General features: G+C 40.6%; 1 protein-coding gene across 1 annotated transcript in view; it reads left to right on the top strand.

Moving 5' to 3' along the window:
* The window catches only part of STRC (stereocilin), a 293,114-nt gene that overhangs the window by 83,251 nt on the left and 194,550 nt on the right, over positions 1-15,313 (top strand). Inside the window, exons 13-14 of the mRNA XM_069221443.1 lie at positions 5,458-5,625; positions 6,117-6,289. Coding sequence (XP_069077544.1) covers positions 5,458-5,625; positions 6,117-6,289 — 341 coding nt within the window. The remainder of the gene's footprint in view (positions 1-5,457; positions 5,626-6,116; positions 6,290-15,313) is intronic.

Here is a 15,313-nt window from a genome sequence, read left to right as displayed (position 1 = left end):
GAGTCCTCACAAGGTACATAAAAACGTTCAAGGAGGGAGGGACCCTAAGACAATCCACTTTCAAGGAGAGGGAGTATCAGGGGAGAACTTTGATGCGGCAAAGGCTGGGAAGTTCCTTGAGCTTTTGAAGACAGGGAAGTTTTATAACTGTCATCAGTCAGGACACAAGAGAGAGGGATGCTGTCTGCACAAATAAGCCACCCACTGTTGGGCAGTCCACAGGGATTGCTAGTGTAGGTTTGGGGGTGGAGAGTGTCCCAGAGATGGGGAAGGGTTTGACAGAGGTAACCTTAGTGTCCTTGGGTGGGATGGTAATTGCAACCCTGGCTGCCTTGCCTCACAGCATGGAGAGGTACAGGCAGAGGCCCAAAATCAATGGAACTGAGGTTGAGGGTGTCAATGTGACTATGGTCACAGAGAAGCTGGTTTCTCAGATCCTGGTTTCAGAAGATCCTACCTGGTAACCTATGCAGACAGTAGAGCCAAACTCCATCCCATGGCAATTGTGAGTTTGGAATAGGAAGAAGGTAGTTGTGTCTCCTTCCCTCCCAGTGGACTGCCAACTGGGAAATTATCTTGAAGCATCTGACTGGTCGGGGGGAAGATAATGGTCCATGCAAGGATACTGGATCTCTCTGAGTGGGTATGTGCTGTAATCAGGTCACAGGCTGCTCAGAAGGGAAAGACTGGACACTTGGAATCTGGATTAATAAGCCTGGCATCAAATGACAAGAGAAAGGGCACTGGGTCTGGGAAACCAGCCCAGAGAACACCAGAGGTGCAAGATGAATCTGACCGAGAAGGGGAGGATCTGGCCTCTGAGAACAGGATTCCACTCCTGCAAGATCTGTCTGACTTGGCAGAATTGACAGGAGCTGGTGGAACCACAAGAGAGGAGTCTTGTCAGGGACAGACAGAGTGTCCCACTCTTGATGGCCTGAGGCTGATTTCCTCTACACAAGAGGAGGGAGATTTTAGTGTATCCCACGAAGTCTACTGGGATGAGGGAGTCCTATATACTGAGGCCAGAGACCACAAGGAGGGATCCAACAGGAGGTTGGACGGCCCCCCAAAAGTATAGAGAATTCCTCCTCACTTTGAGCCATGACATCCCCTTGGCAGGTCATTTGGGTCTGAATAAGACTTGGAACCGGTTGGTTAACCATTTCCATTGGCCCAACATGTCTGCCAAAGTGAAGGAGTTCTGTAGCTGCTGTGCCACCTGCTAGGCCAGAGGCAGGATGGGGGCAAACCAAAGGCTGCCTTGTTACCACTGTCAGTGGTTGAGACTCTCTTTGAGAGGATGAGGATGGACATTGTTGGTCCCCTAGACCCACCAACTGCATCAGGGAACAGATATATCTTGGTAGTAGTGGACCATGCCACAAGATATCCTGAGGCAATTCCCCTCTAAACAGTCACTGCTCCTTCAGTGGTTAGGGCCCTACTTGGTGAGTTCACCAGAGCGGGTTTCCCAAAGGAGGTGGTTTCAGATAGAGGCACGAAATTCATGTCTAGCTATCTGAAGGCAATGTGGGAAGAATGTGGTGTTACCTATAAGTTCATCACCCCATATCATCCCCAGACTAATGGTCTGCTGGAAAGGTTCAATAAGACCCTAAAGGGCATGATTGGGTGTTTGTCTGACAAACTAAAGGGGAGATGGGATGTTCTCCTCCCATGCCTACTGTTTGCATACAGGGAGGTCCCACACAAAGGGGTTGGCTTTAGCTCCTTTGAACTGTTGTTTGGGCACCCTGTAAGATAGCCATTGTACCTGGGGATTAAGCCTTGGGAAAAGCCTCTCAAGGAAGCCAAGGACAATGTGCTGGACTATGTACTAGGCCTGAGATCTTGCATGGCAAAGTACATGTACAAAAGAAGCAGGAACCTGGAGGCCAGCTAAGAGCTCTTGATGCTCTGGTATGACCAGAAGGCTGACTACAAACTAGGACAGTTTGTTTGGGTGTTGAAGCTTGTGGCCCCTAGGGCCTTTCAGGACTTGTGAACTGGGCCCTATCCAGTCCTACAGAAGAAGGGTGAAGTTACCTATCTGGTAGAGTTTAACACCTTCAGGAACCTTCACAGGGTCATGCATGTCAATAGGTTGAAATCCCACCAACACAGGGCAGACATGACCCTGTGTTGGTGGGATGAAGGAGGAGGAGAAGGGGGAGAAGGAGGAGAAGAGGAAATGGATCCACTGCCAGACTTCCTCTCAAGCAATGTGCAAGAATGGTCAGTGGAGGAAGTTGTACTCTCTCCCAAGTTGGCAGATTAGCCGCACAGAGACTGCAAGCAGGTGATGGGGCAGTTTGCCGATCTGTTCTCCTTGACCCCAGGTGCCACCAACTGGTGTGAACATGACATTGACAATGGTGACAACCTACCTATCAAGAACACGTTGTACAGGCAGTCTGACCAGGTCAGAGCCAGCATCAACGCTGAGGTAGCTAATACACTGGAATTGTTGGTAATGGAGATCTCTGACAGTTCATGGGCCAGCCCAGTGGTGCTGGTACCCAAACCTAATCCCCAAGGGTGAAAGAAAGAGTAAAGGTTCTGGGTGGACTACAGAGGATTGAATGCAGTCATTAGGACTGATGCTCACCCTACACATAGAGCTGATGAGCTCATTGACGGGTTAGGGGCCGCAAGGAACTGAGTACATTTGACTTGAACACAGGTGACTGGTAGATTGCCTCAGTGAAGAAGCAACAGGGAGTTTAGCATCCTCTACACTATAGGGGCACTACCAGTTTAAACCAATGCCCTTTGGTTTAAAAAAATGCCTCTGCCACCTTTCAAAGGGTGGTGAACAGGGTCCTGTCTAGGTTGGAACAGTTCAGTGCAGCACATCTGGAGGACAAGCTGTGTACAGTTCCACCTGAGAGGATCACCTGCCCCACCTGAAGGACGTGCTTTAGGCCCTGCAGCAGGCAGGCCTGACTACTAACGCCTGTACGTGCCAAATAGTGCAGAGTTCAGTGGTGTACTTGGGCCACCTTGTGGGTGGAGGCCATGTACAGCCTCTGCAACCCAAAATCCAGACCATCCTGGATTGGGATGTGCCTAAAACCAAGACCCAGGTCAGGGCCTTTCTTGGCCTGACCGGATAATACAGAAGATTTGTAAGAACTATGGGACCATTGTGGGTCCCCTAAGAGAACTCACCACAAAGAAACAGCCCAAGAAGTTAATTTAGACTCCAGAGTGTCAGAAGGCCTTTGACACTCTGAAGGAGGCTATGTGTTCAGCACCAGTGTTACTGGCCCCTGACTACAAAAAATAATTTGTGGTTCAGATATATGCTTCAGAACATGGGATTGGGGCAGTGTTGGCACAAGTAAATGAAGAGGGCCTAGGTGAGCCAGTTGCCTTCATTAGCAGGCGACTACTCCCCAGAGAGCAAAGATGGAGTGCCATTAAGAGAGAAGCCCTTGCTGTGGTCTGGTCCTTGAAGAAGCAGAGACCATACCTGTTTGGTACTCACTGAGCCCACACTGAGCCAAGCCAGCGACGTTGCATTGAATCCCAGCCTGACGAGGAGCCTCGCCCAAAGACGAGAGAAAAAGCCCCAGAAAAACAACTAAGTCTGAAGGTAAAACTTTGACCAAGGTCTCAGTGTATCCAAGCAGAGCTCCATTGTGGTCTGCCTCAAATTGTGACTTGGTTCCAGTCAAGCGCGACAATATGTACCCGGTTGGCACTATTGGTTTTTAAGCACCAGAAAGCACATTTTTTAATTTCTTCTTTAAAAAGTCATATCTCAAGTTCCCTACATTGGATGTTATTCATTGTGGTGACCTTTTAAAGATAAAAATGTTTTCTATTTTTATAAGCTTGTGTTGGATTTTTTATTGTGTGTTGTGTCATACTTATTTAATGTATTGGAGTTTTTTAAATGCTTTACACTCTGTCTCCTAAGTTAAGCCTGCCTGCTCGTAGCCAGTTACCAGGGGTTGAGCAAGGGATTAATTTGCGATTGTGGCCTTATTACTAGTGGTAGGTCCCTACTTATCACTACTAGTAACCCATTTTCTGACACTTGCCTACATGGGTTGCATGCTAAACTGTAGAGGGTGTTTGGTTGGAAGTGTGTTGTTTTTGTTTTGATCATGTGTGGAAAGTGTTGCCATGGTGAGGGTGAGTACCACAAGGTGTGTTAGCATGTTATGGGACTCAGTGCTTAGCAATGTGATGGATGAAGAAGTGCAAGAGATCGGCGTGCCGTTTATGGTTTTCAGTAAGCTGGTTCTTTTTCTGTATTTCATGTCCACATAGCTGGTTACTGAGTTTGTTGTCCATTCTAAGATCATTTGTTTTAAGGTTAATGGTCCTGAACAGGCATAGGTTAAATGGAGAAGTGGTGGAGAAATCTGCTGGAATGGACTTTGTTAATATCATTCCAAATGTGATTGTCATTGTGAGATGCTAAGTTGTGGCCATAGTATATTGCTAGTTGGGACCTACAATGTTGGAAGAAATTAGAGTCTTCTGTTGACCAGTGGTAGATCTTTTCAGTTATTCTCTGCCTGATCAGTTGGTGATGGGTGGGTTATTACTCTGGACTGGTGTAGTACTGGATAATGGATATGCCCCTAAGCAGCTTTACCTTATGTGAGTGTAAGAGCGTCAAGCAGTAAAGGGGAATTATTAAGCAGCCTGTATGAACTCAAATCAACTGTCTAACTGTCTGACTGCTAAGTATTATGATATTAGTTTTAGTGTGGGTTATATTTTGTGTTGTAATTGAATTACATAGAACTTACTACTCCTGAGGAGGAATTGTTGTGGTTTAAAACTGGGAATCAGGCTCTTCCATGTCCCAGGGTTAGTGATTTTTCTTTGTTGTTGTTTTTAAAAAAATAGTTATTGTTGGTTATTCGGATTAGTTGTGTGCTCTACGGTGTAGATTACATTAGTAGGAATTAGGTTCAATCTTTAGTGAGAGGGCGGGATATGGGAATCTCATACATTGGTTGGTGGTATTAATAGATAAGCTACAGGAGTATAGGTGTTGTTGGGGTGTACGGTATGACTTTTAAAGGAGAGGTTGTGGTCTTTGAAATAAGGTGTAGGCTATTTGTATAGATACATCAGAAAGGATAAAGCAAACATTCATGGGATTATGTGTAGGCTGTACTCAGAGAGCGGGGATGGAATGGAAGGAGAGAGTCATTTGAAAGAAAAAGGGCAGTCGAGAGTTGGACGTTTTGAGTCAAATTCAGTTTTCATGCAGGGTTTTTAAAATGTTTGTGGAGGCTTTTTGAAACAGCATGCAAATTTGTCGAATTGCACATCATGTTGCCTGATCCACTAGTAAAGTACTGACAACTCTCCAAAACACTATGAAATGTAAGGTGACCAGGACACTCATCTGCCTAGCTCTGAATGAATGACTGTAAATCTTCCCTTTCTCCCACTCTTCACAACTGGTCTTTTTTATGTTTGCAGGCAACCAGTGCACCAATCTGCAGCATCCAGACACTGGTACATGGTCTGAGTCCCAAGACTCTGAGCTCACTTTCGGCCAATGTCATGGTCAAAGTGTGTCAGTGTCTGTCTCCAGTGATCCCTTTACTATCATCTGCCCAGAAGGCAGCCATCCTGCAGGCTATCAGGGTAAGACCTTAAGTACAAATGTAAACCTTGTAGCTTACGTTATGCGCAATACTTAGCTGTCAGAAGAAATGTCCTTTGCATCCCATTCTCCGTACACACAGGTTTCTTGAATGCAGTGCTGGGTTCACCACAAGACGTTTCTGTGTGCACATTATATGTATGCCTCTACATGACACATTTGTGGCTTGCAAAACTAGGAAAGGCATTCTGTCTTATCTAGATGCATGCCTTGCTTTGAAAACATGCATATTCTTAAAGATGACATTAACCTTAATATTTGGGTTAAGGGTACAGAAGTTAAGGTGAGACAGCGTACTACCATGTAAACGTGCTTACTTTGAGCTTTTTAAAAAAAAACATTTATATAAACTTTTGTAGTCATGGCTGTACCATAGAATATTTATTCAGATACTACAGTATAAAATTACATACTTTCTTTAAAATGTTTTAACAGAATACTATAATGATATTATATGTCACAATTTTTCAAGGCTGCCTTTGCTAAGTCCATCTTTCAGGAATCAGGTAACACCTTCAAATGTTTACAGGTCGATCAAGGTCCTGCAACGAAAAGAGAGGATTCCTTAATGCCTGCTGTTTCGACCACAGTCAAGGCTGGTAAAAGGACCTCGGATGAATCAGTTCTTGTAGGTTTCATCAGATGGTTAGTGAGAGAGTTCAAGTTACTATCATCCAGTTTTGAAAGTTAGCACTACCAATGGAATTATCATCTCTCCTGCTGAAGGGTCTGCACAGGCAAGCTTCAGAAATCCTTTGCTCTAGTCTTCCCAGAGAGTTTTTTATCTTTATTTAGAATTTCCCCCCATACAAAGCATAATGACAAATATATAATTTGCATGGCATAAATGTGACATAATCATAGTTTACAACGCATGAAAGACAAAGTGTAAACAGCAAATAAAGAGTGCTCAATGCTGTCAATAGAACAACACGGTGAAGAGCATTACAGAGTTTGAACAGTTTGAGTGCATCAGCTATCAGGTAAACACAATCCCCCCAGATTGCAGACATCCTAAGTCCCCCTGTGAACCAGTCTGCTATCAGACACCACCACTCCACTTCCACATCACCTTCTAGTACCTCCCCACGCTCCTTTATTTCTTACTTTTTACTATCTATAATGTTCATCTAGCATTTGAAGCCATCAGCCAGTAGCTAATTCGCTCTTCTCGTCACTGGACACTGTGCCTGCCCCATGCAAGACAGAAATGCCTGGTAAGGCTCCCAATGTCTTCCGGACGACTGCACAAATGTAACAATTCTTTGTAAGTATCAGATTGTGTAAGGCAGTATGTCATATAAATTACATACTTAGCTCCAATCGCAGCACTGGTGTCTCCATTATAATCCACATGCGCAGAAATACACAGCTAACAAAGTGGTAGAACCATATTTTGAGTTTAATTATTTGGACTTTCTATAGTGAAGCACTCAACCATATCTCTTATCAGCTATACAGATATAAGATCTTACATCCATCAGTTGTGGGCTTAAGTATCCACACTTTACATATTCTGGTTGTTGAAAGCCACAGCAGAGTTCAAAGGTTAAACAGAGGCATGAGGGAGAGCCCTTTTATTAATTAATGATACTGCCAGGTGACTGGCCACTTCCTGATTCATTACGGTATTTAGGTACTGTTTTCATTTGTAAGGAATAGTGTTTTGTCCTTCACTGCCAAACGAAAGGTAAGCTGGCATGCAAGACCATTGTGGGCAACTGTGTGCAGCTGCTATGCCAGATGATGTTTGATGACTGTGTGTGGCCAGTGTACCAGAGCATGAGAGGTGCCTGAGTGCAGCCTTGGATTTGTAAATTCCCTTCTACAAGTGTTACAACATCTAGTAATATTTACATTTCAAGGTATCATTGTAAACTGTACCACCTGGCAAGGTTAAGACCATTACAATGGAATTTGTTATTGTAAAATAAGTGATGTAACATGAATTCTGAACAAATCTCTAAAACTGATCCAAACTGAGCATTGAAGCCAACATTAATTATTGTAAAAAAATATCAATCCATTTGTTCACATTTGTATAGCTATAACCTGCTTCAGTCATGTTGTCTTGCTCAGATTTACACAAAAGTGTAATGGTACCTTTGTGAATCAGGCCATGAGTGAGGTGTTAGGGGATTTCCTTGACATGTAACAAGACAATTATATTGAAGTTCGACTACCAACTCCCTCAGACTGATTCTCCATGGCAATGTTGCTGTTGTAGCTTATGCTGAATGACATACACATTTTCAATAAGAGTCATGAGAAGAATAGCCCGCTCATATAGTTATTACATGTCTTATTTTAAAATTTGGTGAGCTACTAGATAATAGATCTATTCTGACATTTGAAGTGTGAGCACAGAGTCGAGGAACAAATTCTGTTCATCATGGAGGATAGTTTTAAGACCCTCATCTAAATAAAATAAGTTACAAATCTTAATTAATTGTTTACAGTTTTTTGGAATATGTTTCTAAGGGGCTGCTGGATATGTTTGTTGTAGATTAAGGGTGACTACATCATATCAACTTTTCTACAGAGTGAAATTCAAGTAATTGTATTAACTGTATTTAGAGATTATAGATTAGTTTCCTTGTTAGTTGCATTGCTTGTAACAATTGTATAACTACTCCATCTATATTTGCCATGATTAACAATTCAAAAGGCAGCATTATAACAAATTACCGTAAACTGGTGTGGCCATGCCAGCGTGGAACTTTTTACTCCCAATGTTAGGAATTGTGACCAAGCTCTTTATCATTTGTAAGTAATTCAAGGCTCATTTTTTTAGTCAATTCCTAGACAAAGTTAGCAATAGCTCTCTGGACTCTACAGTAAGTATCCGTTTGAAATAAAATGTTACAACATTGTGACATTGTCTCCCCATCATGATACATTACTGGTTATGTTAAATATGTTTCAATGAATAAAAGCACCTTTACACTGATAGTTCAAGAAGAGCCATATAAATGGTGAAATAACTAAATAAAGCATTGCAACAGATGAAAATAAACAATAAAATCCAGATTTATTCTAGCAATTGCTCAATTTATTAGTTATATTGTATTACAGTGATATTGGGTATTCTTCATACACACCTTTAATGCACTTCTTTTTCAGATATTATTCTATTCTCTAGTTTAAACTTTATCCAGGCCATTCTTGCCAAAGTAACCAATACCTAAATTTTGTCGTGCATACTGTCCAATTACAGTGGCTTCCCCACTCTGTAACACCCTGAGAGTAATTGTTTGGTAAACCAAATCCTTGAGACTTTGTGTAACTAAAGTTAACTTAATGGTACCTAACAATCCATTGCCTTGATTGTCATTACAACTCTCCTGGTACCAAGCTGAGAGTCATTGGTCGAGAAACCAAATCCTTTGACTATTTATGTGATAAAGTTTAACTTAATTGTATCTAACACGTTCCTGCCTTGATGGTCAATGCCACTTTCAATGTACAAACCAGAAAGTCATAGCTGTCCTTCTGTAGCATTTTCATACATACAGTTTTCACTTATATACATTTTTACAAAATCAATATGTTCTTGGGTCATCATTTGGAAATATTTGTTTTCCAATTTTCTTTCCTGACATGTTTGCCATTTCTGCACATTTAGACCAACATTGCCTCTTGATATATAATTCAAAGAAACTCCACAATCTCTGATCACTGTTCATGTGGGTGACAATGTCTTTTCAACAACCACACACATCTTTCATCACATACTACAGCCCTTGCTTATTGCAGTCACAGATCTTTCATTTCCTGCATTAGTTCATCACTTAGAGAACTAAGCCTGGGCCATTGGTAGTGACAAGTAATGTGTGTGTGGGGGGTGTGGGTGCATATTATGACTGTTCTCTGACCTCCTATATAGAGGTGTTAGTTGACTTTGGACATTTCCAGTTCTAACAATTGAAGACCCAAAGCAGAGGAGCCGTTCATTCTCATTAGAAAATAGAGCCATTACACATATCTACTCCATTACTTATTTACTGCACTTCACACTTATACAAATCTACAGTCAACATCCTTTCAATCATACACCAGAAGGGTGCCCTATAAAGACGATGAAAACCGGAGCACTTGCATAAACAGGGTCATGAAGTGCTATATAAATTATACATACAGAGTAGCTACTTACTTGACAGTGCGCCTTAGGCCTCACAACGGGAATGGAAAGTGCTATGCAGATACCAAACCAATATAATTCATCATGACACCTGCATAAGACAGTCTTAGACTGGGACATGTCAATTTGTGTCACGATGTGCATAAGAAAATACTTTTACCATGTTAATGCTTGCCTTGCCTGCCCAAATGCAATGCCGGAGGATGTTGTAGTATTCACTGGCAGAACTCTCATTCTGAATCTGGTTAGACAGGCCTAGCAGAAGGTAAGATCAGTGAGGCACATTGTAATTGCAATGAGGGGCATCTTCTGTTTAAAACAGTACAGACCTGGCTTGATGGCCTTGATGGCTTTGAACCCCAACTTTCAACAAATACCAATTCACTTGTCTTCTTCCTGGGCATCAACCTTACCCTCAGGGAACACACTGCTAAAAAAGCACAAAGACAGCCTGCTACCAGCTCTTTCTTCTAAAAGAAGTCAAACCTTTTATTCCAGAAAGCGACTTCAGAACTACTGTTCATAGCCTTCATACTCTTGCATCTGGAGGTTGCATCTGGAGGAATGCTCTGATTCATTGTTTTCCAGACTCCACCAATTTCGGGCACCCCTAAGGGGCACCCATAGCACCCCTTAAGGGGAGCCATTATGTAGTCTGGGAGGCTGTAGCACATCTCATACAGGACCTAAAGAAATATGATCACATCATCCCCATAGTAATGAAACGCTGCTAGCTTCCCTTGCGACCTGCATCAGCTTCAAAACCAGCTGCATCATTTACAACACCATCACAACCAGAACCCCTGATTATCTTGTAGATAGGCTCACCACCTCTGGTGGTTCTTGGCACACCTGTGGCCAAGACACCATCAGACTGCAAACTAAGAAGTGTAAACAAGAGAAAACAAGACAGCAAGCCTTTTCTACCTAAGTGCCCAGGATCTGGAACTGCATCCTGGTATCCATCAATACCTTCTCCATGCTGATCCAATTTAGGAAAAATTAAAGAACACTGCATCAGAATGTATTAACTGTCCACAACCCAGTTTCCTTACCTATTTCTTGTTGACTTTATGATTGCCGTTTTGCAGTGTTTGCACTATAGACATACAATATACATGCATAATCCTCCTGGCTGCTTGACAGGAAGGACATATAGGAAATGTTTGTATGCTTGCCTATGTGTCCTTTTGCCTTCCATGTCTAAACTGCACATGTTTTGGGCTTTCTCTTAATCCAATGCCTGTCCTCCACATTGATCAAGATAAATAAAAGATATCCTGCTGTTATAGTACAAGACCGCATTAGGACAGCACTGAAATCCTAAAAAAGGCAGCTGGAAGTGTAATGGCATTTAAGCCCATGTCTAAGTCAAAGTTGCCAAAAAACTGGACTTATGGACTTTCAGAGGACAGGGGTCAGATAGGTTTCCCCCCCCAGTGTAGTAGCTCAGCTGTCACATTTGTTAGGCCACACTTCGTATTTCAGCACAAAGTCGCAAGTAGTGATCTGCTTTAGAAAATGCTTCTTGTGATCCTTTTGCTGACACAGTATCAGACAAATCTTTCGGCTCTGGTGTTGGCTCACACAATCAATGATATGAGGGAATCTTGTAACCACTAGCAGTTTGCCCTTCCTTTGAATATTGATTTGTACCTCCACTGCCAAAGATAGATTGGCAGTGGAGATGCACATAAATGGTCAAAGAGAGGGCCTGATATGGTTTTGCCTGCAATTGATGGTGCATGGATCTTGCCTTATTTGTAAAAATAACCCATATCATTTCTTAACACCAACAGGGTGTAGATGATAAGAGAGGTGTCCCTCTTAGAAAACCTAATAGGAGCCTTTTTACTAGGCTAAACATCACACTTGAAAATGTGACATAGTCATCAATCTCTTTGTTCTTGTGATGACTCTGCTTTAAAAGGTGTGAGAATGGACAGTTGAGAGGATAGTCAAGAAATTTGCAGAGACCTGTGGGTTTTCCAGTTTCTGGATACAACTCTAAATATGGAGTAGAGTCCAGCAGCTGAATTTCCTCTTCCACAGGGAAAGTTTTGTGGGGGTAATTGAGCTGGGAGATTCTACTATGTGTTTTGAGTTTTGTCCACAAATTGGTGGATTTATCATTCTCTTTAAGCTCTAAGTAGGGCTGTTAGCAAGTAAATAAATAATTGGGAGAAGTCAATGTGTGGTTGTGGCTCTGGTTGCCTAGCCACCCCCTGCAGGATTTGTATCACCTCAAGTTTCTTTCATTAAGCTGACCTCAGCTGTTGAACCTACATCGTCAAACAACCCCAAAAACAGCTCCTGAGTAGGTGTTTTTTTTTTATCTCCATTAATATTTTACAGTGTGAATGCAACATTTTCCAACTGCAAGTCACTGTAACAACTCTTAGCTCAACTAGCTGCTTAATCCCCGTTCCAGTGAAAAGACCTGTAGAGACTCTGTCAACTGTTGTAAAACTTTATTGACTTTACTGATCATCTATTGACGTTTATGTTCATGCATAAACATGAATTAATAACAAAACTCAGTTTGATCCGATTTTCACTATCACGTTAGTGCTCTTTAATTAATGTATTTATATTATTTATTCAGTTCTCTCACTTTAACATTTTTTAGTACTTTTTAAATAATATATTTATATATTTAAAACATTCTATTGCTAGATCATTGTATTCTTTATTGCTCAGCTAGATAGCAATTTCCCTTTGTTGATTTGTATGTTCCTCAATACCTTCAAACACCAAGGTCCACATTACAAGTAGACTAGGATTGCTGGGAGAGCCAGGAGTTCCTGTCAATTCAATGTTCTAAGACATGTGATAATACTGAATGCAGCATTATCTGTTTTGATTGAATGTTCACTTTCACAAGTTAGTGCTTTTTAATTAATATATTTCTATATTATTTATTCATTGCTTTCACGTTTTAGTACTTTTAAATAAAATATTTACATTTTTTAAAACATACTATTGCTAAATCACTGTATTCTTTAACGCTCAACTAATTAGGAATTGCCCTTGTTGATTTGTATATTCCTCAATACCGTCAAACACCAAGGTCCACATTACAAGTAGACTAGAATTACTGGGAGAGCCAAGAGTTCCTGTCAATTCAATGTTTTAAGGCATGTGATAATACTGAATGCAGCATCATCTGTTTTAATCCAATGTTAACTTTCACAAGTTAGTGCTTTTTAATTAAAATATTTCTGGATCATTTATTTATTGCTTTCACTTTCACATGTTTTAGTACTTTTAATTAATATATTTCCATTTTTTTAAACATAACTATTCTTTGATCATTGTATTCTTTATCGCTCAACTAAATAGGAATTGCCCTTGTTGATTTGTATATTCCTCAATACCTTAAATCACTAAGGTCCACATTACAGGTAGATTAGAATTACTGGGAGGTCTAAGAGTTTCTGTCTAAATCAATGTTTTAAGGCATGTGATAATACTTAACGCAGCATTATTTGGGATGATTTCTGGAATAATTCACCAGTCCAGGTAAAACTACAGAAAGGCCTGGAATTTTGGGATATCATACAGAAATATATGTAGAAACACTGGTTTCCATATGTTATACCACATTCCACTGGGATCCATAAAAAATAACTGATAACTTTGTGGTAATTTGTATCTCAGAATTATTGATTCCTGCACTATCGATAATACCAGATACAGTAATACCTCACCTAAATTATCACGAGACCTCTGATGTGGGCCCAAGTGTTTAAGTCTGATGCACTCTCCACATAAGTTAAAGCAAGGTAGTAGCTGAGAAGGTCTACTTGCTTCTGTCTGTTTGTAAACTGCTGAACAGGGACATTGTGGAAGGTCAGGTAAACCATGTAATGTCTCTAATCACTTTCTTATAGGTGCATGCTTCAGGGACCTAACTTACAATATTTCCTAATTGTAATGTTTATTTTATCATACTAACAAACTATAGCTCTCAGCAAATGGTTCAACAACTCACTAGCATTGTATAACCATGTTAATGTCCTCTGATGTTTTTCTCCCTAGGGTTTTATTCATGAATATGAGGTGTGGCCCATGTCACTGAGCTGCTTTCTACCAATTGCACCTTTAAAGCTCTTACAGCTGCACACACATATGCTGCTTAAGAATATCAACCAATATGGACCAGTGCCCTGGTCCCCACATCAGGTACTCATTTTCTTCCATGTGCATTACTTCTAAAAATAGCAGCCATCTTCTATAATAGAATCATTATAAACGTATCAAAACTCTGCAACTATATTTAATGAGTGAATCCAAAATGTATGGATTCTTAATTAAACTATGCACTTTATTTGTCTCTAGGATGCATACGATGTCAAATTTAATGACTGATTGACAGGTTAATTGTACTTAGTTATTTGACTAGCTTGATAATAATCAATAATATTACTGTATACAAATAGACAGCATGCATTTTTTTCCGGAAAAGTAAAGCTCACTCTCACATGCAGATGGTGATAATGTCTATGAGGAAAACTCTGAGAGGATTAACTGGCCAATGTTAAGAAAGCAGAAGACAAAATTGGGTGGCAGTTGGGCTCTTACAACCACAACATTAAGATTTAGGATGAGGTTTATGAACAGGTGAGGTGGCTTTGAGTTTGAGACAATTTATTGAAAGACCTTCATCTTAGTGTGGAAAGAAAAGTTTATCATGTGGTAATGTATTTGGGTAAGCCAACAAGTTCCATCTAATGCAGAAATATTAGGAGTAAGTAATCATTTTGTCTATTATAAGTTACAAGCTTTTAGGCTCACGTGAAGCTGTCTTACCGTACTATCTATTATCAGTGTTGGTGAACTGTTACAGGAAAACCATTATGCCTTTTAGAAATGGATAGAATGTTGTTCTTATAATAGGATGAAACCAGATGTTTTGTGTTTATTAATTCACATTCTAAACAACCATGGACAGATCTGTAAGGTAATTTTACAGGCATCTCAGGGTAGTACAGGAGAGTACTGGGTAGTACAGGATTGACTTATATCATTATTCATACCATTAGATGTAAGTACAATCAATTGCTATGTCATGACAAGAGTGTCAGCAAGTTGCAGAGTGAGATTTCATGCACTGTATATAGTGCATGTTTTTGTCAAACCATAGGAGGAAATAGAGAACTCCGCAGGGAAACGTTTAAAAAAAAGTAGCTTGACACAAAAAAGTGTTTTTTTGAGTTTCACCTAAAATCAGTTTTTGTGAAAAAGAAATCTGTGTGATCTTGAATTCATGTGTGCTGTCCTATATGGCATATTTTAATTAGCTCAATAAACTGTATTAAAACCAAGAACATTAGGATATTACACACTTTCTCTTTCCCTTTTCCCAGTCCATTTTTTTTTCAATTTCTGAAAATGTTGTGGGCCAATAGTCAAACTCATACATTATACACAATTAAGAAGGATCTATAGACATATGTGAAAGAGACTATGAAACACATGTACTTATCTCATAAACCTCACTTTTTTCCATGAAAATTGATGGAATT

This window comes from Pleurodeles waltl, chromosome 3_1, assembly GCF_031143425.1.
Source record: "Pleurodeles waltl isolate 20211129_DDA chromosome 3_1, aPleWal1.hap1.20221129, whole genome shotgun sequence".
NCBI lineage: Eukaryota > Metazoa > Chordata > Amphibia > Caudata > Salamandridae > Pleurodeles > Pleurodeles waltl.
Note: the sequence above shows the minus strand (reverse complement) of the source record. Positions and strands in the feature narration are given on the sequence as shown.